We start from the raw sequence: 21,330 nt of genomic DNA, 5'->3' as shown, positions 1-21,330 counted from the left end.
CCGTGAAGACGTACGACTACATTAACCGCGTTGTCATAACGCTTCCGCTTTCGGTCTACGAGGGTACGTGGACATACTCTCCCCTCTCGTTGCTATGCATCACCATGATCTTGCGTGTGCGTAGGAATTTTTTTGAAATTACTATGTTCCCCAACAGGCATGGGAGGATCCGGCGGATGAGCATGACCTGGACTGCGTTGACGAGCTTGATCTTCTCGTTCACAAGGTTTTGGACGCAGGTTTGGAGTCCGGTCAGCTCTTCCAAATCACCCCATGTCAGGACCTTCTCTTTCCAGGAGGTGAGCCGTGTGGGGACGCCAGATCTGAATTCGGGGGCCGCTGCCCATTCAGGGTCACGCGGCTCGGTGATGTAGAACCACCCCGATTGCCACCCTTTGATGGTTTCCACGAAGGCGCCCTCGGGCCATGTGACGTTGGGCATCTTGCCCACCATGGAGCCTCCGCACTCCGCCTGCTGGCCGCCCACTACCTTCGGCTTGACATTGAAGGTCTTCAGCCATAAGCCGAAGTGGGGTGTGATGCGGAGGAAGGCCTCGCACACAACGATAAACGCTGAGATGTTGAGGATGAAATTTGGGGCCAGATCGTGGAAATCCAGGCCGTAGTAGAACATGAGCCCCCAGACAAATGGGTGGAGTGGGAAGCCCAGTCCGCAGAGGAAATTGGGAAGGAACACCACCCTCTCATGGGGCCTGGGGGTGGGGATGAGCTGCCCCTCATCTGGAAGCCGGTGCGCAATGTCATTGTGCAGGTATCCGGCTTTCCTCAACCTTTTGATGTGCCCCTCCGTGACGGAGGAGGCCATCCACTTGCCTCCCGCTCCGGACATGGCTGGGGAAGGTCGAGGCGAGATGTGCGGACTTGGGCACTAGAGCTCGAGTGCGCGGAGATGGATAAGCAAAGGAGGAAGAAGGCGTAGGTAAAAAGGTGGATCCTTATCCCCTTATATGGACGGACGAAAACTATGCGTCCCCACCAGCCTGGTAAAACTCGCTTATCTCCCAAGCGCCGTAATCAATGGCGCGGTTGGGTTACCCACGCCCGTATTGATGAGAATCCCGGAATAAGGGGACACAATCTCTGCTTTAACAAGACGTGCCAAGGAAACTGCTTCGCTAAACGCGCTGAGGTGGAACAATAAAAACAACTCGAATAAAGGCTTGGCCGTGGTGTGATGTCACGCCGCGAAATACGTCAGCAGATTGAACTTGTGTAAATATTATTCTCTCTACGGTGGTATGTGGAACTTATTTTGTAGAGCCGGACACTATCTTGGTGTTCAAAATCTTCTATGAAGTATTCGGAAGAGGAACCCGCCTTGCAATGCTGAAGACAATATGCGCACCGGACTCGTCGTCATTGAAGCCTGGTTCAGGGGCTACTGAGGGAGTCCTGGACTAGGGGGTGTCCGGATAGCCGAACTATCATCTTTGGCCGGACTCCAAGACTATGAAGATACAAGATTGAAGACCCTGTCCCGTGTCCGGATGGGACTTTTCTTGGCGTGGAAGGCAAGCTTGGCGATACGGATATGTAGATCTCCTACCATTGTAACCGACTCTGTGTAACCCTAGCCCTCTCCGGTGTCTATATAAACCGGAGGGTTTTAGTCCGTAGGACGAACAACAATTAGACCATAGGCTAGCTTCTAGGGTTTAGCCTCTCTGATCTCGTGGTAGATCTAATCTTGTACTACCCATATCATCAATATTAATCAAGCAGGAGTAGGGTTTTACCTCCACCGAGAGGGCCCGAACCTGGGTAAAAACATAGTGTCCCTTGTCTCCTGTTACCATCTGCCTAGACGCACAGTTCGGGACCCCCTACCCAAGATCCGCCGGTTTTGACACTGACAGACCCACTCGCGAGCAGCGCGTAGGGAGGCATGCAGCCCGAGGTTGACCGCGACCATGAGGCCAGGGCCAACCTCGATCAGGAACCTAGCAATGGCGGGGCTCGCGACCTGGACATGGAAGACCATAGACGAGGCACGCGTGGCCACCGGACTCTCGTGCTCCCCACAGAAAAAGTACTCGAGCAGGCGCGCGACCCCCGCGCCCGAGAAGCACAACGCTTTGAACGGGATGTAAATCCATAGGGAGTCGGACCGGGACAGGGAGGGGAAGGCGACGGGGTCGAAGACGACGCCCGACATGAAAGAAGCCAAGGCACGAGCATGAAAGGATATACCTGGACGGGGGACAGTAGGGCATGCGGCGGGTCGACGGGCGGCGACATTGGGGCGAGCAAGGAGGTCCGGTCGACAGCCAAGCGACAGCACGGGCTGGGGGTGGGTGGCGGTGGCAAGGACGCTAGAGATGGCATGGGTGGCTAGAGGCTGTTGGCTGGGTGGGGTGGGATCTGCAGCAGCGGGGGAGGCGGCGACGGCGAGCCCCCCGCAATCGCCCGCCTGGTCGTCAGGCGAGTTGCGAGAGCTCATCCTCTAGTGGTCTCCCCAATCCTATATTTTAGTTCTTGCCCTTCTCCAATCCTGAGTTACCTTCCAATCTGCGATGTCCCCTACTTCTACTAGTGGGCCATCGCACATATCTGGGATTTTCACCACCATGAAAAAGGTTCTAACAAAACACTGAGACCGCACCACCAGGTTGATCTACACAAAAAACATGAAACGTTGGTTGCATTGCAAGACATTTACGCTCATGTGAAGAACTATTATGCTTCTAACAAACACAATGATCTTCCCTAAGTGTTGATACCTCATCTCCAAAAGGATATTTCAAGTTATTAGATTACTTCCGTCCTTGAATATAAGAGCATTTTTAAACTGCATGTAGTGTCAAAAAATACTTACAAAGCAGTCCACAACACAACATCTTTTTTGCAACTAACAAACATTTGTTACTGTGTTAGGCAACTAAAGCAAAATATCCACTACAAAAATAGTAGCAAGTAAGCAAAACTCTCCGAGCGACTAATAGTTAATCGTAAGAGGAGGAATTTTTTTAGTTCCTTCCCCACTTGGTTGCACCATGGCAAAGCATCCACTAAACTCTAATGCCAATATGCATCCAGGTTCTTCTTCTTGACTCTACGTCATAATGTAATGAATTTAAAAGCTACAGGTGAAAGAAAATGATCATACCACCTTAGTCATTTTGAAGACCTCGGGGCGGATATTCAATTGCTTCACCCCCTTCTGATTCATCGACTTGGTCAATTCCGATACCTTCTTATGCTCCAAAGTCAAGTTGAATTTGAAACAACTGAGCATCTTCTTACCAACAACTACTAACAAAAAATAAAAAAGACTAACTATGAAACTTTCATATTACCAGATAATACTCAAAACACTAGATACTAAGGGAAAATTGACAAATAAACCAGAAGCAGCTATACGGTTAAAAAAATCCTCAAACAAAGGTTAAACAAGAACAAAGAAAAAAGATATGCCATGCTTGGGGTTCAAAGGATTCACACTCAGTACTACCAAAACCTAGCAAGGAGATGGATTCACACGCATCAAAACCCTAGCGCGGAGATGGATTCACACACACTACTACACCGCACGAACCAGATGGAACTACTGCTCTGGGAAATAATAGGCACATAATATCTTTATGAATCATTAATCAAGAAAACAAAATCCAAAATTAGCCCAATTAAAAAACAAAATACTAAGGGCATTCCAGCACAAAACTCTAGAGTACTAAGGGGGTTTAAAAAACAAACACTAGAGTACTTGGCAGGATTTCAACACAAACCCTAGAATAAAAAAGGGGGTTTCAACACAAAACAATTGAGAACTAAGGGGATTTTGGATTTGGTTATCATGATTTTTGACACAAATCTTAGAGCTGCTGATGATGGTTTCACCACAAATACCTATACAGAACTAGACTTCAACAAAGGGGTAATTGACCTCGCAGATGAAAATTAATGAAAGTAGAAATTACCATAGACCCTAGAGTATTAAATGGAAATTCCACTACAAAAACCTAGAGTACTACAGGGATCTCTGCCCATGGAGCACAAGATTGATTCCCACCATAGAGTACCAAACGGATCTCTGCATATGGAGCAAAAGATCGATTCCACCCCATAGAACTTGTGGACCGGATCGATTCGGACGAACCAGCACCATGAACCCTAAACAAAGGAGCGGATCTAACAGCGGAAGACCACGAAAACCTAAGAGCAAATGTAACACAAGCCTAAAAAGGAGCAAAACAGACAAGAGGGGACCAACAAACCCTAGCAGCGAACGAACAACAAAGGAGATAGGATTTAGAGGGGACGAACCAACAGAAGCCATCGCGGTAACTGATTGAATGACCCACTTCCTCCGACGGTCCCTCCTCCGCGAGAACGACGACGAATCGATTAAAATCCTCTCCGTCGTCATTGCGGGATGAGGAAGGAGAAGGAGCCAGACGAAGAGGCGCTCTCGGGGCGATGTATGACGAGGAAGCGAAGGGAGGTCGGGTCAGGCACACGAAGTAAATGGGCCGAGCCCAGTTAACGCGCCTGCACGCGCCAGTTTGCAGAAAACCGAAGAAACCGACGCCTGCAGCGCCAAATAGGTTTTGCCATACAAATATACAATGACACGAGGTTGCAAATAAACAAGTCGTGCGGTACCGTCCCGCCTGCCCAGCCTCCAGGCCCTGACATGTCGCATGCCAAGCATGGCCCGTTTAGCCCTTGTCGTGCATGCGTGCTACGCGGCCGCCCAGCTAGCACTACCCGTACCCCTCAAAAATAAAAAAAGCTAGCACGACCCTTTCAGCCAGTTTTGTGCTAGAGGTAGAGTTGCTTTCACACGCGAACCAACCTGTGGTTGGATGGTTAGATGGACAGTGGTATCCCAGCCCACCAGGGTACAAATTGTGGTGCTTGCATTTACCCTGGATTTATTTCAGGATTTCCGGTGACACAGACGTTCCCGTCGACTACGAGGCGCCTACGGTGACTTCGTAAAATTTCAAGATGATATGCCGGCTCAGTCTTTCGGAGGTGCTCATAGAGGTAGTATGTGCGGGTGTGCGTTCATAGGGGCGAGGGTATGGGTCAAATAAAAAAAAGGTTGCTCCCACACGGTCACTCCTCTCCGGAGCACCTCTTCCTCCTCCTCGGAAAAAAATACCCCAAATGCCGGCCTGAAGCCCCAAACCCCCAAACCCTCCTCCTCCTCCTTGACGGCCGTTGTGCGGCGGCCACCATGGCTAGGCAGCCGCCCAAGTTCTACCCGCGACTGCTCCGAGCCGACTCCCCCGCCGCGGAGGACCCGGGCGTTCCCATGGACATGCGGCATGGGCTGGATCCGGACACGCTGGACCCCTACAAAAACATGGTGCTCAACTTCTTCTATTCCTACCTCCTGGAGTCGCCCGTCTCCACCGCCGCCTCCCTCTCCTGCACCACCGCGGAGGACGGCGACGGCGTCGACCGCGTCAGCCTTCTCCCCGACGATCTCCTCCGCCGCGTCGTCTCCCGCCTCCCCGCCAAGGACGGCGCGCGCACCGCCGTGCTCTCCTCGCGCTGGCACCACCTTTGGCGCTCCACCCCGCTCGTCCTCGTCGACACCCACCTCCTTCCCGCGGCATGCGCCGGGGCCCGGCCCGGCCGCGCCGGGGCCGTCTCTCGCGCCGTCACCGGCGCCGTCTCCGCAGCCCTCGAGGCGCACCAAGGGAACTTCACCTTCGTCAGCCTCACCTGCAGCTTCCTGGAACGCGCCGACCGCGGCGTGCTCGCGCGCTGGGTTCAGCTCCTCGCCACCAAAGGCGTCAGCGAGCTCGTCCTCGTCAACCGCCCGTGGCCCCTCCCCCGTGGCGTCTGCCTCCCAGTCGCGCTCTTCAGCTGCGCCTCTCTCACCCGTCTCTACCTCGGCGCCTGGCTGTTTCCGGACACCGCCACCCTCCCGCGCGGCGCTGCTTTCCCCAATCTGCGTGAGCTCGTCCTCGGCTGCGTCATGATGACGGACAAGGATCTCGACTTCGTGCTCGCCGCCAGCCCCGTGCTAGAGATCCTCGCGGTCGTTGGAAGCCAGACCCAACTGCACGCTCGTCTTGCCAGTCAGAGCCTACGGTGCGCGCAATTCTGCTTGTCCACTGTGGAGGAGGTCGCTGTGGTGGACGCCCCATGCCTTGAGCGTCTCTTCATCTGGTGCTGCTCAAGCCACGGCCTCGGCACGGCCAGGAGCAAAACAAGCATTAGAGTCAAGATTGGTCGTGCTCCACAGCTGCGTTTGCTGGGATACTTACGGCCAGGATGGCATGTGCTGGAGGTTGGCAACACCACCATCAAGGTGCAGCTCTATGTCTCTGTCAGCCCATTCCTGAGTTCCATTTGTTTGTTTTGATGATATGCATGCAAAAAGGCCTGTTTATGTGCTTGTCTGCCTATCGATCAGCAAATGTGAATGATGTGCGATCAGTTTTATGCTCATTTGGTCCCTTGCAGGCTAGTACACAGGTGAGCCCAAGGACGATTGTCCCCAGTGTCCAGATGTTAGCATTGAGCCTACATTTTGGAATCCGCAATGAAGTCAAGATGCTGCCTAGCTTCCTCAGGTGCTTTCCGAACGTCGAGGTTCTTCTTATTCAGGTAAAACTAACTTTTTCCTATCATTTACGGGATAGCAGCACATTGCTCCTGTATTATCTGTCATTGCATATAGCTCAACTATGGGTCGATATATGTTTGCAGTCCGAGGAAACTCATGAACCCACTGGTAACCTCCGCCTCAAGTTCTGGCAGGAGAATGGTATGATTGAGTGCGTCCGATCGCGCCTCAAAAGAATCGTTTTCCGTGAGTACCATGGGCATGAGAATGAGTTTGCCTTTCTCATGTTCATTGCTGAGAATGCAGAGGTGCTGGAGCGGATGGTGGTTGAGTTGAAGTTTGGAAGATATGCTGCGCCTGAAGAGATTGCTATCAAGATGAAAGCTCTGCAAGGTGCCAAATGGGCCAGTGGAGGCGATAAATTGCAACTCACCTTCAGCAAATTTCCTAGTGCTTGGAGCCTCTCGAAAGGATCTGACTTCTCATTTGATGACCCTTTTCTCTGCCTCTGCTATATGCCAACCTATTTCGAAATGCGAGATAGCTCTGGCCAGTTCAAGCCTCTGGGTTATCTTTAGGTTGCTGGAGTGTGCCTTATGAAGACTGGCCAGTGTTATTCTTCCACTAGCATTAGTATTTCCATCTGCTGCTTCTCTGAATTGAGATATTTCTCCTAAGTATGTGGGTTGAAGTAACAGAGAACTGAGATATATGAGCTTATGTATTGCCTTCTTGGGTACTAATTTGATGTTCCTTGTTAAATCTACTTGAGTAACAGTGTATCCAGAATTCCAGATTGATCATGCACAACTATCTATGGGCAAACTTGGGTTGAAGTCATAAACCCAACTTCGGCCACGTGAGTCAAGATCACGCTAGTGGTGTGTCTAGTACGGGCACTATTACAATCTGGGGAGTTGCATTGCATGTTTATGGTCTGTTTACTCTTCCTCAAAGTTACAGTGTTAGTTAGCTGATTTTAATCCCCCTTTTACCTCTTTGGCATGCTAGGCTTTTGACATACTGAAGCTGAATTGTTACTCATTCCCTATTTCATACTCCCTCTGTCCGAAAAAGCTTGACCCAAGCTTGTCCCTTCAAATGGATGTATCTAGCACATATCTAGCACCACCTCAAATGGGTCTAGCAATTGGTGCTAGATACGTCCATTTGAGGGACAAGTTTTTTGGACGGAGGGAGTACCTCTTTAAAGAAATATAAGATCATTTAGATCACTAAAGCTATGATGCACTAACACTAGTGTTGAAATATATTGCACGCCTTTCTTCATCAGTTCGGACTTTTGGATGAGTTGGCTGGAGCATGAATTCAATATGTAAGTGTTGAAATATATTGCACGCCTCCCTCCATCAGTTCGGACTTTTGGATGAGTTGGCTGGAGCATGAATTCAATATGGTATCCGAGTCAAGAGGTCCTAGACGTGAGGGGGGGTGCCAATAAAAACGATTCTGCGGCCTACATCGATCCCATGTAAGGACTAAATAAGCCTAGACGTGAGGGGGAGTGCCCATCTTCCTTCATCAGTTCAGACTTTTGGATGAGTAATAGCATGCTCTTACAGAAATGCTGATTTATCTAGAGAGTACACCAAAGAATGCTTTTAGATGGATAGCCACTTGAAGTTGTGCAAGTGCTCAGTGTCATTCAAACACAGTAATGGAAAATACTCCCTCTGTATCAAAATATAAAACCTTTTTTTCTCTAGATTTAGACCCAAAAACACCTTATATTTTGATACGAGGGAATAGCTCAAAGTACACAAAATTCCTTGAAATAAGAAAACCATACATAGTTTGTAAAACGGTTTCTTCCAAAATATGTCTGTAGTTCTTGGCTATCTTGATTGCAATAGTTTGAAGTGCACATAACTCTAGGAATGATTGTTGACAGAACATGCATAAGTTCTTGGTTATCTTGGCTGCTCCTCTCACTGCAAAACAGCCTTGCACATTTGTCAATGTTTGCCATGATGTATACAATACAAAATTGCAATTCAATTTGAGTAACTATACTCCCTCTGTTCCTAAATACAAGTCTTTGTAGAGATTCCAATGCGGACTACATACGGAGCAAAATGAGCGAATCTACACTCTAAAATATGCCTATATACATTTGTATGTAGATTTTATTGAAATCTCTAAAAAGACTTATATTTAGGAACGGAGGGAGTATTATACTCAAAAGAGCAAGCAAATGCTACTAAAATGCATGATTCAAGAAGTCAATTCAACTAAAACCTGAAATGAGTTTGTGAAAATCAGATAAAATGCTTATTTTTTTAAAACTGACAATAAAATGCTTATTGGCCTTGGAGGCATGATGCATGAGGATAGAAGTTGTTCAGTTTGACAACATTTCTGAAGAAAGAATGTAGTCCGATGACAACCAAAATGATTGTGAGCATTCATCCAAGTGAGTTTTAAGGGGCATGTACCTTAACATCGTCACACGGACCTTTGGCTTCGCAATTTTTCTCGAAGTGATCACGTACAAGCTGTTTACATGAGGCACTGGTAAGATCTTTAAGGCAGTATAGAAGTATTTTTTCGAATAAAAGCAATAGCATGGAAATAAACTTATCATGACTTTCAAACAAGTCCACTTTACACCCTGTTCTACTGGAATAGAAAAATTGACTTGGGGGTGTCTCTTACCTGCAATATCTGGTTTATTGCTTTTGCAAGAGCAAGTTTCAGATCACGGGGATGCACAGTGCCACTGCCGTAATCCTCGCGGAGTTCTTCAATTCCTACGTAGGTCCGGCTTAAGACCAAACAAACAGATGTTACAGTTGAACACAGCTATCAAAATCGTGCCATATCATTGGATTCTTTCTTGACAGATATTGCGGTAGGCAGACGTCTTTTATCGATTGCAGGCTTGCAGCAATAATATATTCTGCTAGTGTTTTTCTTTAGGGAAATATATTTTGGTTGTCTTTGGGGAAAAAAGTTACTACCTGTTACCGCCATCAGGTGGGACCACCTCGAACTCTCTAAACCAAGGGAGAACGATATGCTCTACGTACTCCAAGCATGGATTTCCTTGAGTAATCTTGGGAGGGCAGAAAGCCTTCTTTATCTTTTTTGTAACCTCAGACTGCAAAAAACATGTTGCTAATGAAATTATTGCCACGGAAGAAAAAAATTGCACACCATAACATTAGGCATGGACGTTCCCACTAATCAAGAGCTCAATATAGCAATGCTGGGAGGAAGTAAAGATGAGTTTTGTGAGAAAAACCTCAGTGTCTTCCATAAAAATAGCTGACAGTGGATCACTCTCTGACATTCTCTGCTGTCCTTCTTTGAAACCAGGTAGCACATCTATAATTAGTGTCAAGGAGAAACACATTTTGACAAACCAAGCTATATCTTACACCACATAGACATATACATTAATAAATCTGTGAATAACATCATCCTCGTGAAAAACTATATAGGATACGATGCAACAGAAATATTGGTTTATTTGCCCTTCCAATGTGCTCGCAGTATCCTCTAGCCATCATACTCACCTCTCTTTGATCCACGCCCATCTGGCATATGTCTGCCTACAAAAAGAAAATATAACTATCAAGATTCTGTATTAGTAGACCATGGCAGCTTTTACAATCGTTCCAAGCCATCCACTTTTGTGGATCCAAATTTCCATATCAATATATACTTGTGGTGAGTAAATCTAAGTGGTAAAAGGCAGTACTCTGTTTTTATTTAATCCACGTATTAGGTTTGTCGTAAGTCAAACTTCATAAAGTTTGATCAAACTTTGTATGAAAGAAATATCAACATCTACAATATACCAAACAAATATAAGATAGAAATATATTTCATGTCGGATCTAATGATACTGATTTTTTTCTAAGAACTTGATCAAATTTCAAAAAGTTTGACTTAAGACAAAGCTAATATTGAAGTAAACAAAAATGGAGGGATTACTAGGGTTAGAATCAGAAAGCATTACCTACACCAAGCACTCGGGCCGACACAACCTTAGAACCTCTAAACTCATATTCACTTTCTCTAATTAGCTATTGTTAAACATGATGTTTTGGGAAAATGAAAAGTTCAGTTGAAGAAGTGTGATTCATATTAAGTAACATTGAAGGGATAGATCAGATTATCTTTTCCCACTTATAAAGATTCGAGTTACTGGTCATACGTTCACTAGTCACCTAGTTTTCCACGCAACTCTCACACGTGTCATCTGTGCCAATTGTCAAAACTCATTTAAGCTAGCATACAAGGTTCTTAAGTAAACCAAATTCGACCTTATGTTTCTGTGGTTACACGGCGTAGCACATGCACTTTGCTAGTTGACTCATAATTTAATATGTTTAAACTGAAGCCCGGTCAAATGAAAGGAAGTGAGCCTCCTGGAATAGCCATCTCCAACTCGAGAGAAGTTCCTATCCAAGGTAAAAGAATGAGATATGCACGAACGATGAAGGATGAAGGCATGTGGGGAACAATGAGTGGCCGTGGGTGTGCATCACATCGTAGACACACGGATATCCTGGTGCCTCTTGATGATCGATTGTGATTGTGCTTGCCTTAATGGGACTTTTCCCTCGGCCTCATCCCTCACACACTAAATTGACCAATGAGAGAAAAAACACCCAGGCAACTTCATGTGGAATGTTTTCCAGCTCCATCTCGGTCTCGACGTGGCCTTTGCGGCTGATGCCGCCGAGCTAGTGGTGTCATGGTTTCTCCCCTTTGTCCTATCATTATCATGTATTTTGATAAAGCAATTGCTCGCCAACCTGCCTTGTGAGGGGAGTGTTCACAACCATCGTGCATTTGGTAATCAAAGATTCTCATTTGTCGTGGTAGAGGGCTGATGCGGCTACTCATAGTTAAACAAGCTCATGCAGTTATGGTCATCTATGTTTTTTTTTACCATGGGACATCAAGATGCGATCGGAGGTTCTGTGTTGGCGTTTTGATGTAACTTTATAGTTTTTCAGTGTTTTTTTTTGGCTTCTTAGTCATTGAATAAATATAATGTCAGACCTCTAGTCAAAAAAAGAAATCAGCGGTTTAGTTAGCATTTTAGATTTACTATTTTCTCCTCCATAAGCTAGAATGTAAAACCTCATGTATACACCCCACAAAAGGTATAAATAATGGTAGGTAGACAACATACAAACCTCGAGGAAGAGTATATCAGCACACTTCATGAGGGGCTCCAAGAGCTGATTACACGCCACATTTTCAGGATCCGCATGCATGCTAAAAACAAACGGAACAATTATCACATACATATTCGACATAGATCGATAGATATGGTAAAGAATTAAAAAAACCCAGCTTTAATTTAGAGTTGCACGCAATTGTTCCTATTTACATGGCGCATGGGTATTTGGAGGTTCAACTTTAACCGCTAATCTAACTAATGGAACGTTGATTATGTGCCACAAAAATTATACCATTTAATTCATATTCAAAAGCAGTATCAAACTGTGTGTGTTTTGTGACAAATGATTAATATATTATAGATTAAATTATTATTTTGAATAAAATAATGCTTTTATTAACTTAAAATGGGGCATCAAACAAATACAAATCATAATACAGTAATACCCCACTTCTGCTTAACTATATTATAGATTAAATTATTTTTTGGATAATATAACTCTTTTATGAACTCAAAATGTAGCATCAAACGGATATAAATCATAATAAGTAACACCCACTTCAGCATAACTACGATGCACACAGTCAAATACCAATAGTTGAACTACAGAAAATAAAAAGTTGAACAGCAGAAAAGATTTAAAAAAAATGACATGACAACTAAAATCGTACAGGACCAGCACTATGCCTACGTGAAAGGAGATGGTGGATCGATTAATAGATTATGCTGAAATTGATGGAAAAGTTTAGACATAAAACGTCGTGTAAACATGGACGGAAGGAGTACCTCGCTAACGATCTGACGCGGTGGTTCCGGGAAATCCCCATCACGAGCGGCCAGTACTCGTGCGCGCGCCTGCTCGTCTCCTCGGAGCACCAGAGGAAGTCCACCCCGTCCGAGCTCATGCCCAGGGCTTTCCAGACCTCGATCGCGTGGCGACCGGCGGCCCTGATCTCGCTCGAGTCCTTCGCTCCAGTCCGCTGGTCCGCTATGAGGATCTTCACTCTGCATCCGGCCCTCACCATCTTGTTCACATTGATCACCTTCCCAACACCCTGATGAGAAACAAAAACAAGAGAAGAAGGGGAGTATGTGTCTCAGTCTTTGCTTACAAATCTCAAGGAATTTAGGGCAGGAGCATGCGGTGCAACTTGGCCGGCCGGCAAGTTGAGATTCAGAGAATTATCATTGACCTGCCAGATGTTCACGCGGCCGGAGACGGAGGGCTCGAAGCTGTTGAGGCAGACCGGGCTGGGGTTGCCGTGCAGCAGCGGGAGCAGCTCGTCCTCGCCGACGAGCTCCTCGGCGGTGCTCCGCAGCGTCTCGCCGCGCTCCTCCACGCCCATCCATGCCGCCATGATGCTGCTCCGGCCGCGTCAGGCTGTTTTGGCCCAGTAGTCGTGCGCCCTCCGTTTCCTTTTCCCTTTCCTCCTTGAGTTCTGCCTTCGATTTTTTTTTTTTTTTTGAGAATAAGTTCTGCCTTCGAATTTGTATTTTTTTTGAGTGGTGCCTTCGAATTTGTAGAGGAAATCTGGTGTCCGAGTCCACTTCCAACCCGATCGCATTAGGATAAGCCCAACGGGACTTCTCAAAAAAGAAATAAGCCCAACGGGCCCAGGTGGGCGGCCCAGAGAGGGGAACTAAAGGAGAAAAGCCCGGCTTTCCTTCCTCCCTTCCCGTCCGCACCCGCTTCAAACCCTCGCAAGTACCCACTCCCACGGCGGCGGCGGCGGCGGCGGCGGAGACGGAGGCTAGCGACCACAATAGAGAGGAGCTCCGACCGGCAACGTCTCAGCTCATAAATGGACAGCGGAAGCGACTCCGACGGCGCCCCCGAGGAGCTCACCGCCGTCCAGGTACGTTCCTTGGCTATTCCCTCCGGTCCTGTGAGACGAGAGCTCGCGCTGGTAAAGCCTGGGTGACGTAGGAGTGTGCGAGGAGTCCGCGTGCTGCGCGTGTGTACTTTCCGGTAGCAGCAAACCTGAAGTATTCCGCCTAGTTAGGAGCACCTGTACTTCCCACCAAGGCCGATTACTACGCTCCGGGAACAGGAATTTCTTGTCTTTATAATTTATATAGACATAAAGGTTCGAAATGAGCCCGGATTTAGATCAATAAAAGCTCTAATCGGCCAAGAGTGAACAACACATACTTAGAACCCAACACTGCTGGGGATGCAAGCTTTACATAAAGCAGCACAAAATCATGATGAGCAGGGAGACCCATATAGGAAGACTTGTGCTCATTGTCAGGATCAAGCAAACTTCTGTAGTCTCGGTGGTGGCTTTTCGTCTAGCTTCCTCCATTCTTTAATCTAGTTCCTGTCGGAGTATGTCTACATGATGCTGAGTGTTCTTTCCTGCTGTTGATGCCTTGTAGGGTGTGGAGAAACATGAAGAAATCAGCAAAGTAGAGAAGGACAGTGCTGTCAGGTTTGCGTCTTGCACTTCTGATACTGTTTGAGTGGACACGTGGAGATGACTTTGAGAAGTTAAGCTCATCATTATTCGTTCTGTTGCTCTCGCTCCATGTAATTTCCGATTTTCCGTTGTAGATTTTGCGGGTCTCATAAAAAAAATCCTAAAGCCAAAAACATGCTACATTAGTCTAATAAGTGATTTTCTGGTCTATATTGGTTTATACTGCTTCAGCAGCGGGATGGCCACAGGTCATTCGTCATGAGCGATGATTGCCTACCATTCATATGCACATTTAGCTATTGTGGCACCTTTTCTGCTGCCTCCCATCCTCACTAGGGATTTTGGGGTAGTATTTTCCTGTAAATACCTAAAGTTCAGTGATGTTGAGTTCATTTTATGTGTTTATTATATGATTAAGTATAAACATGTAGTCTTATTAGTCCACAAAAAGATGGTGGAGTGCTAAATAAAGAAACTGTACAAGGTTATGCAGAAATTTGTAAGGGTAGAGACCAAATGCTTATGCTTTAGACTTGCAGATGTGGCAACTTGGGCGTATATAAGAACATATACTTGTGGGCACTGGGAAGGTGATTGTTGATGGGGGAGGTATCCCCAACACCAGGGCGGTAATACCCACCCTGGGGTTGGCTTCAGGGATGAATACTTCTCATGCCCTTCCTCTATAACAGGGTAATTCCTCACGGGTTGCGGCTTTGGGGGGAATGTGGCACATCACCATCCCTTTCACCCTAAACTTAGAGCTTTCTGTGCATACTACCTCAAAATTTTCAATTTCTAGTCCTGCCTATTGAACACATGTCACTATTGCGTTTTGGGTTTACACATTTGCCATGATCTCTTCTTGGACCCTCGTGTCATTGACACATGAGTAGTGCATTTTCAGTGGCAAATCTGTAGTTGCAAATAGGCTTACCCCCATTTCTTGTAATCTGTTGGCAAACGCATGTTGTTTCTGTCTTTTTGGGAACATCCATCCGAACTGACTATTTATATATACTGTTGACTTATGTTAGTCACTAATTGATGTCACTTTTCCTGCTGATGGTACCCTCTCTGACCTGACAACGTGTAATCTTGTAGAGCAACCCAGGAGGAGAAAGACCGGAGGAAACGCTGGGCCCAACGGAAAACATCCTCAAAACCGAATAAAAAGAAGCCTCTGAAAGTAGAAGATAAAGATACAGAAGTGGATGAGGAGACACATACTATGCCTGGCACACTTCCCAAGAGCGTAATTGAAATGCTTGCAGCACGTGAGAAGTATGTTTACCGCCTTCAAACTGCCATACATTTAAATCCTTTTTAATCTTTTTGGACATTATTGCTTACCCTGTCTTCATATTTTTTTTCAGGCAAACCTTCTCATCAGATTCTGAGGAAGAAAATGTAAACCAGAATGTCCAAAAGAAGAAGAAAAGATTGAAAACTGCAACTACTGGGTAATTTTCATGGTCCTGTCTTCTCGTATGATTTTCTTTTAAACTGTTATTCTAATGGTTGCTAATGCTTATCAGACCTGAAACAATTCTGCTGAAAGATGTTCGGTCAACAGAGCACATTAAAAAGGCCCTCGAATTCCTGAGTCGCAGGAAAAACCAGGTGCCAAGATCCAATGCAGTTTTGAAGAATCCTAATGCTATGCGTCTCTTTAATAAACATAATTTCACGAGTTGAGTGTGGCGGACTGAGGCAGTTTCTGAACTCTGTGTTGAGACTCGTCTGGAAGACTGATATGGTTGACAGGTTGAGATATCAATTGTTTTTATGTGTTTGATGAGAACGAATCATATATGCTTGTGATTTGCAACGCCGCATGAGTGTGATGATGTATAATGGTTCATCCTTGTTAGAAATCCTATGCTCTGTAGGTGTTGCATGTTTTTTTTTTACCTTTGAGCTATAGTTATGTATGGATAATGCATCACCTGTGAACTGAATGCGCATAGTATTGTTCAAAACCTCTCCATGGTCCAGCATTACTGTGAAGCATGTGCTTTATGTGTTTGCCAGTTCAATTCAGAGATTTTGTCTGTAGCTTGTTTCATACTGTTATATTTATCAAGAATAATACTCCCTCATTCCAGAATATAAGGTGCATAAATCCGTGAAAGTCACAACATATATGTATATTTGACTAGGATTCTGGAATAAAATATCAACACTCCTAATACAAAATAAATAAAATATAAAAATACATTTTTAAGGATGGATCTGATGATACAAGTTTGATATTGTAGTCATTAAAGTATTTTTCTAAAAACTTGGTAAAAACAAGCACAAATTTGACTTTTGAAAAAGTTAAGACACCTTATATTGCGGAACGGAGGGAGTATAACATAGAGGTTCAACATATATTATATTATCTATGTGTAGTTATTTCTGCAGTTAAACTTGTCTATTCAGAGATACTATCTGTAGCCTATGGCAAACTCTATGTGAAAATATGTTCTCCATGTGTGTTTGTACAATTTTTGACCATGAAGAAATCATGACAATCATGGTAAAATCTGCTTGAGTGAAAAAGTCTTTTGCGCAAGTATAAGTCGCTAACCGTAGGCTTTGCACACCAGATAATTGATGAGTTAAATTGGGTGAGTACAGGAACACATGAACGACTTGTTATTGTCGGAATCAGTCCAATACGAATCTTACAAGCCACATCACAACCATTGCCAAAAGAAATCAACAATACAAGGAACCACAAGTACATCTCTGGACTGGTGAAGGGCCCAAGTAACCATCCAACAACAAGAAACAACCATACGCAGACATACACAAACCACACACATCCCAGGAAGGGATATACACACCTTTGTGCATCACACTACCTAGCTGAGGGCACCGTCTCGCTCGAATCAGTCGCCTCCTCGATCGTATCCTCTTTCGATTCCTTCTCTTCGGTGATGGCGTCCGAGCTGCAGGGGCCAGAGGTGCCCTGGACAGAGCTGGTCGGCTGAGGCTTGAACAGATCATCATTCTCCAAGATGGAGAACTTCTCGGCAGATTCCCCCTTGAGCATCTCCACAACCTCGGACATCACCGGCCTCTGTTCTGGCTTGGTCTGAGTGCAAGCAAGCCCGACGAGCACCATCCGCTTCACCTCGGCCTCGACAAAGCTATCCCCCAGCTTCGGGTCAGCCATCTCCTTGAACTTCTGCTCGCGAGCGAGTGGAAGCGCCCACTCGGTGATGGTGAGCTTTGTCGTAGGGTTTATCTTCTCGACCGGCTTCTTTCCGCTGGCAAGCTCTAGCAAGAGCACTCCGAAGCTGTAGACATCGCAGCTTTCTTTGGCCTTGCCAAGCATCGCATACTCCGGCGCGAGGTAACCGAGCGTGCCTTTCACCTTTGTGGTGACATGGGTCGCACCGTCTGGTATGAGTTTTGCAAACCCGAAATCGGCGACCCGTGCTTGGAAATTCGCGTCCAGGAGAACGTTGCTCGCCTTGACGTCTCTATGGATGATATGTGGGATCGCATGGTGATGAAGATAACTACAAGGCGGAGAGGTATTTAAATGTTATTAGACTGCTGCATTATGATGAATGAATATTATAAAGTGATGTTGAGAGGCTTACGCGATGCCCTCAGCCGAATCAATGGCGATGTTCATTCTTCGCTCCCAACCAAGATGGCATTCAGCTGCATGCTGTCCGTGCAGGTGAGAGTGCAAGCTCAGGTTCTGCATATAGTCGTAGACTATCAGGCGCTCCTGGCCTTCAGCGCAATATCCACGTAAGCTCAAGAGGCTCTTATGCCGCACTCGTGCCAAAACCTCGACCTCGACAGCAAACTCCTTTTCAGCCTTGTTGCTCCAACTCTTGAGCCTTTTCACCGCAATCTGTTACATGGAATAAACAGTTGAGGTGCTAACTAGGTTGGGGAGGAATTAAAATGCAATTTCTTGACTTTACATGGAATAAATACAAGGTGCATACTCTGATAGTCACCACATGGCACTTCAATTGAAACGTAACAACTTAAAACTTCTGGCGAAATAAAACAACTACAAACTTCTCATGAAATGTACTCCCTCTGTTCCTAAATATAAGTCTTTTAAGAGATTCCACTATGGACTACATATGGAGTAAAATGAGTGCATGTACACTCTAAAATATGTGTATATACATCCGTATGTAGTTCATATTGGAAATCTCTAAAAAGACTTATATTTAGGAATGGAGGGAGTAACAGTCATAATAAAGTCGATAACAAACATACCAAAAAGCTAGGCAACAGCAACACTATCTTACAAAAAATTGCTCATTGGTTACAATATCCAAATAAGAAAAACAATATTTGCAAAGGAGATTAAGTTGAGCAGTTCTAACACACTGTCATTTATAAACAACTTCTGAAGATAAACTTCTATATAGGTACTCTGTTTCAACTCCCTTTACGAAACTGCTCCATGCACGATCCTCGTGCCGGACGTATGCACGACACAAAATCCAGCGGCTGATGCTCTTTCCATCATACGTATGTCCGGCCTGATTTCATTCATCGTGCATGAATCGTCTATTTATGTCGTGTGTATAGCACGACTCCTCCCTTTAATATGCTCATAGGATTCTAGAAAAACACAAGCTACCAAGTTGTGGGCTTCTAGTAGTTTTTAGTTATGCACTTATGCCACTGCCCCACAAACTAGCAGGTAGATATATGGCCCCACTCTACCCCGTTCAGTGATCATAGCGTGTGTCACGACATTTGGGGTCCAGGGCCACCTGTCAGTGACAAATGATGGGGCATCGTTTATCAGGAAGGAAACTAAGACGTGGCATTTTGATCAAACTTTCCTTAATTCTTTACTTATTAAGTTCATCCCAAGTCAACCTCTTGCCTCATCTTTCATTTAAATATATCCATATGAGTCTACCAAGATGTCATTTACATTTCTACACCTAGTACAAGCAGATACTCAGAACAAACATATAGTGATTGTCTGGCTTTGTCAAGGCAGTATGATTGCATCTATCCAGGCCATATATGCTTTCTAATTTTCTATACCTCCTCGGCTGTATTCATACTTAAAAAATATGGTCCTATCTAGCTTGTGATCATGAAACCTTCTCTACCACAAAGCAAAGGCTATATCCTCGGTAAAGTGAATGCATAAAAAAGTAAACCAACAGTTCTTTTGACTTGAAAAGTAAACCAATAGTTGAAGGCGAGAGAAAGTTAGTTTTCCACCAGACCAGAAAGTTCGTTCTTTGCACTTTCAAAGAGTGTGGGTCCAGTTTGGATTGTTGTTCATTCTCAAAGAATATTCCCGGGCTCTGAAAACTACAACCATTTTAAATTTCAAACGGCACTAGAAACCAGAAATAAATTAGGAGGTGAAACTAAATTCAGCTATAAATCACAAGCACCAACAACCGCGGGACTCCACTTCATTGTCCTATTCGTAGCAGTAATAATAAAAGACACTAGAAACAACAGATACAACAAATCAGTGTGCACATAGCATAACACAAGTTGCGGCATCTTGCGTTTCTTATTTTTTTTAAGAGAGGGACTGCACCTGTGATCCGTCCCAGAGCTGGCCCCAGTAGACACTGCCGAATCCACCTTCACCAAGCTTGTTATCGTAGTTGAAATTGTTGGTCGCCAACTGAAGCTCCTTGAGTGAGAAGATCCGCCATGTCGTGTCCTTCTTCTTCTTCTTCCTGCCGGGTTGGGCCCTAGGAGCACAACAGATTATTAGAACTTCTTCAGAAAATTCAACTACTTGTCGGGTACACTAAGTAAGGCCGCAATGTTAGCACTCTATCCAACTATTCCCCCCGCAAGTCTGAACAATTTCCTTCACAACATATTTTTTTTTGAACAAATTACTTATGCATAAAAATCTGCACTCCATTGTATCTGCAGCTCGTTAGCTGACAGCTTCAAATTAACAGCAATATTCCCGATAACAACAGTAATTTTTTTGTGCTAATTTATGAGCAAATCAGAAATGAAGCTCACAGATTTAGGAACCCCAACCTCAGTATTTCCCCAGAATCAAAATCAATTGCTACTCAAGCCAATCAACAACACATAATAACCTGATAAAGAGAGAATTCATAAGCTAATGGCTCCAATTCAATCTCCCACACAAACCAACAACAAATAAAACTGGAACAATCTTGTTGTACGAGTTCCCCCAAAAGGGCAAAACCCCACCCTTGTACCCAACCGACGACCCAAACTTCCCCAAAACACACTTCCAGTAAGCTAAATCACCCCGTTGCCACTCACCCGTTCGACCGCTTGCAGCAGGAAAGCCACCCCATCCCCAGAGGCCGCGCCGGCTCCGGCCCCGGCCCCGAATCTCCCTCAAATCAGCACCAGCCCGCGCGAGCCCTGACGCGGCGCCGCCGAAGAGCCCGCGGCGGGAACCCGTCGTCCGCCTCCACTCGCCGTCGGTGGCCGCAGGTCAGCGGGGGCAGCACAGGAGACTCAGTGGGGGGAGAGAGAGAGGGGCAGCACAGCACAGGAGTTCTCGTTCTCGGGGCGTTGTCGGCTCCCTCGACGCGCACCGCTCCCCCACTAGCGCACGCAAAGCAGCCGAGGCGCGGTCCGCTCACCCGCGGGCGGTGACCCGCCGGGGCGCGTCGCCCACTTGGCGGCTTCCCGTTGGCGGGTTTTGAACCAATGCGGTAACGGACCCAACGGTCGGGATTAAACCGGGGGTGGTGAGGTGACGCGGCGGGTGACGGGCCGGGGTCGTTGCCTGCGGCCTTGTGGCTGACGGTAGGGCCATGGGTTGTGGCTGGGGCCCGGGTTTTTGTTTTTACTTTTGTTTTTTTGGGAGAGGAGGGCCTGGCTGGCTGGCTGTTGGATGGCTATGTTTGACCAAAGATGAGAAGATTGCTGGGGACACTTCGCTAAGATAAGTGCAAACAATGGGGGAATAATGTTATTTTAGATGGATTGGGAGACCAGTTCTCGTCGAACGTGTGTAATGTATTGATTGCCTCGTTGTTTTCTTGTGCAAATTGCGTTGCATCTTACGGGTATTGTTTAGCAAAACATTCATTGGCTCAGACAAATCAGTGTTAATCGTTGTTCATTTTCTTTTGACAATTTAATCAATGTTCGTTTATACTTCTCGTCCAAGTGCATAGGGCACCTAACGAAAATTATATAATCTAAGAATATAAGTCAAGATGCATATGCATCTCGTTCGCCCCAAG

At 45.8% G+C, this 21,330-nt stretch overlaps 4 protein-coding genes across 5 annotated transcripts; 2 read left to right on the top strand and 2 right to left on the bottom strand.

Moving 5' to 3' along the window:
• The first annotated feature begins 5,088 nt into the window (after positions 1–5,088).
• On the top strand, positions 5,089–7,292 carry LOC119322776 (putative F-box/FBD/LRR-repeat protein At5g22670). Of its 2 annotated transcripts, XM_037596286.1 has the most exons (4): positions 5,089–6,289; positions 6,445–6,588; positions 6,691–6,748; positions 6,854–7,292. In XM_037596286.1, exons 1-4 carry the CDS (start codon positions 5,204–5,206, stop codon positions 7,123–7,125), a joined length of 1,560 nt encoding a protein of 519 aa, XP_037452183.1. In that variant the 5' UTR covers positions 5,089–5,203; the 3' UTR covers positions 7,126–7,292. The 2 variants fall into 2 exon arrangements, with proteins under 2 accessions (XP_037452183.1, XP_037452182.1); XM_037596285.1 differs by having other exon boundaries at positions 6,691–7,292.
• Positions 7,293–8,152: 860 nt separating this feature from the next.
• LOC119322777 (tyrosine--tRNA ligase 1, cytoplasmic-like) lies at positions 8,153–13,199 on the bottom strand. The gene is made up of 9 exons (XM_037596287.1): positions 12,902–13,199; positions 12,495–12,763; positions 11,722–11,803; positions 10,017–10,122; positions 9,813–9,895; positions 9,529–9,668; positions 9,224–9,332; positions 9,004–9,063; positions 8,153–8,499 (listed from the first exon to the last, which is right to left on the bottom strand). The coding sequence occupies exons 1-9, from the start codon at positions 13,064–13,066 to the stop codon at positions 8,497–8,499; spliced, it is 1,017 nt and encodes a 338-aa protein (XP_037452184.1). The 5' UTR covers positions 13,067–13,199; the 3' UTR covers positions 8,153–8,496.
• A 171-nt stretch (positions 13,200–13,370) lies between these two features.
• Positions 13,371–16,128, top strand: LOC119322775. The gene is made up of 5 exons (XM_037596284.1): positions 13,371–13,564; positions 14,088–14,140; positions 15,233–15,412; positions 15,505–15,591; positions 15,667–16,128. Exons 1-5 carry the CDS (start codon positions 13,511–13,513, stop codon positions 15,824–15,826), a joined length of 534 nt encoding a protein of 177 aa, XP_037452181.1. The 5' UTR covers positions 13,371–13,510; the 3' UTR covers positions 15,827–16,128.
• Positions 16,129–16,744: 616 nt separating this feature from the next.
• LOC119322582 (PTI1-like tyrosine-protein kinase At3g15890) lies at positions 16,745–20,687 on the bottom strand. The gene is made up of 4 exons (XM_037596063.1): positions 20,393–20,687; positions 19,674–19,833; positions 17,728–17,990; positions 16,745–17,643 (listed from the first exon to the last, which is right to left on the bottom strand). Exons 1-4 carry the CDS (start codon positions 20,425–20,427, stop codon positions 16,977–16,979), a joined length of 1,125 nt encoding a protein of 374 aa, XP_037451960.1. The 5' UTR covers positions 20,428–20,687; the 3' UTR covers positions 16,745–16,976.
• Positions 20,688–21,330: the final 643 nt, after the last annotated feature.

Source organism: Triticum dicoccoides, chromosome 6B (assembly GCF_002162155.2).
Source record: "Triticum dicoccoides isolate Atlit2015 ecotype Zavitan chromosome 6B, WEW_v2.0, whole genome shotgun sequence".
Classification (NCBI taxonomy): domain Eukaryota; kingdom Viridiplantae; phylum Streptophyta; class Magnoliopsida; order Poales; family Poaceae; genus Triticum; species Triticum dicoccoides.
Note: the sequence above shows the minus strand (reverse complement) of the source record. Positions and strands in the feature narration are given on the sequence as shown.

What these genes read in the sequence shown, in the direction of transcription:
- LOC119322776 (XM_037596285.1), top strand. Translation starts at nt 5,204, where the DNA reads ATGGCTAGGCAGCCGCCCAAGTTCTACCCGCGACTGCTCCGAGCCGAC. An exon ending in TTGGCAACACCACCATCAAG is followed by an intron (nt 6,290 to 6,444) that starts GTGCAGCTCTAT and finishes GGTCCCTTGCAG; the next exon opens with GCTAGTACACAGGTGAGCCC. An exon ending in TCGAGGTTCTTCTTATTCAG is followed by an intron (nt 6,589 to 6,690) that starts GTAAAACTAACT and finishes ATATGTTTGCAG; the next exon opens with TCCGAGGAAACTCATGAACC.
- LOC119322777 (XM_037596287.1), bottom strand. Translation starts at nt 13,066, where the DNA reads ATGGCGGCATGGATGGGCGTGGAGGAGCGCGGCGAGACGCTGCGGAGC. An exon ending in CGCGTCAGATCGTTAGCGAG is followed by an intron (nt 11,804 to 12,494) that starts GTACTCCTTCCG and finishes GTTTGTTTTTAG; the next exon opens with CATGCATGCGGATCCTGAAA. An exon ending in CCACCTGATGGCGGTAACAG is followed by an intron (nt 9,333 to 9,528) that starts GTAGTAACTTTT and finishes TTTGGTCTTAAG; the next exon opens with CCGGACCTACGTAGGAATTG.
- LOC119322582 (XM_037596063.1), bottom strand. Translation starts at nt 20,427, where the DNA reads ATGGGGTGGCTTTCCTGCTGCAAGCGGTCGAACGG. An exon ending in AGCTCTGGGACGGATCACAG is followed by an intron (nt 17,991 to 19,673) that starts GTGCAGTCCCTC and finishes TCCATGTAACAG; the next exon opens with ATTGCGGTGAAAAGGCTCAA. An exon ending in GATTCGGCTGAGGGCATCGC is followed by an intron (nt 17,644 to 17,727) that starts GTAAGCCTCTCA and finishes TCCGCCTTGTAG; the next exon opens with TTATCTTCATCACCATGCGA.
- LOC119322775 (XM_037596284.1), top strand. Translation starts at nt 13,511, where the DNA reads ATGGACAGCGGAAGCGACTCCGACGGCGCCCCCGAGGAGCTCACCGCC. An exon ending in AGGAGCTCACCGCCGTCCAG is followed by an intron (nt 13,565 to 14,087) that starts GTACGTTCCTTG and finishes GATGCCTTGTAG; the next exon opens with GGTGTGGAGAAACATGAAGA. An exon ending in TTGAAAACTGCAACTACTGG is followed by an intron (nt 15,592 to 15,666) that starts GTAATTTTCATG and finishes AATGCTTATCAG; the next exon opens with ACCTGAAACAATTCTGCTGA.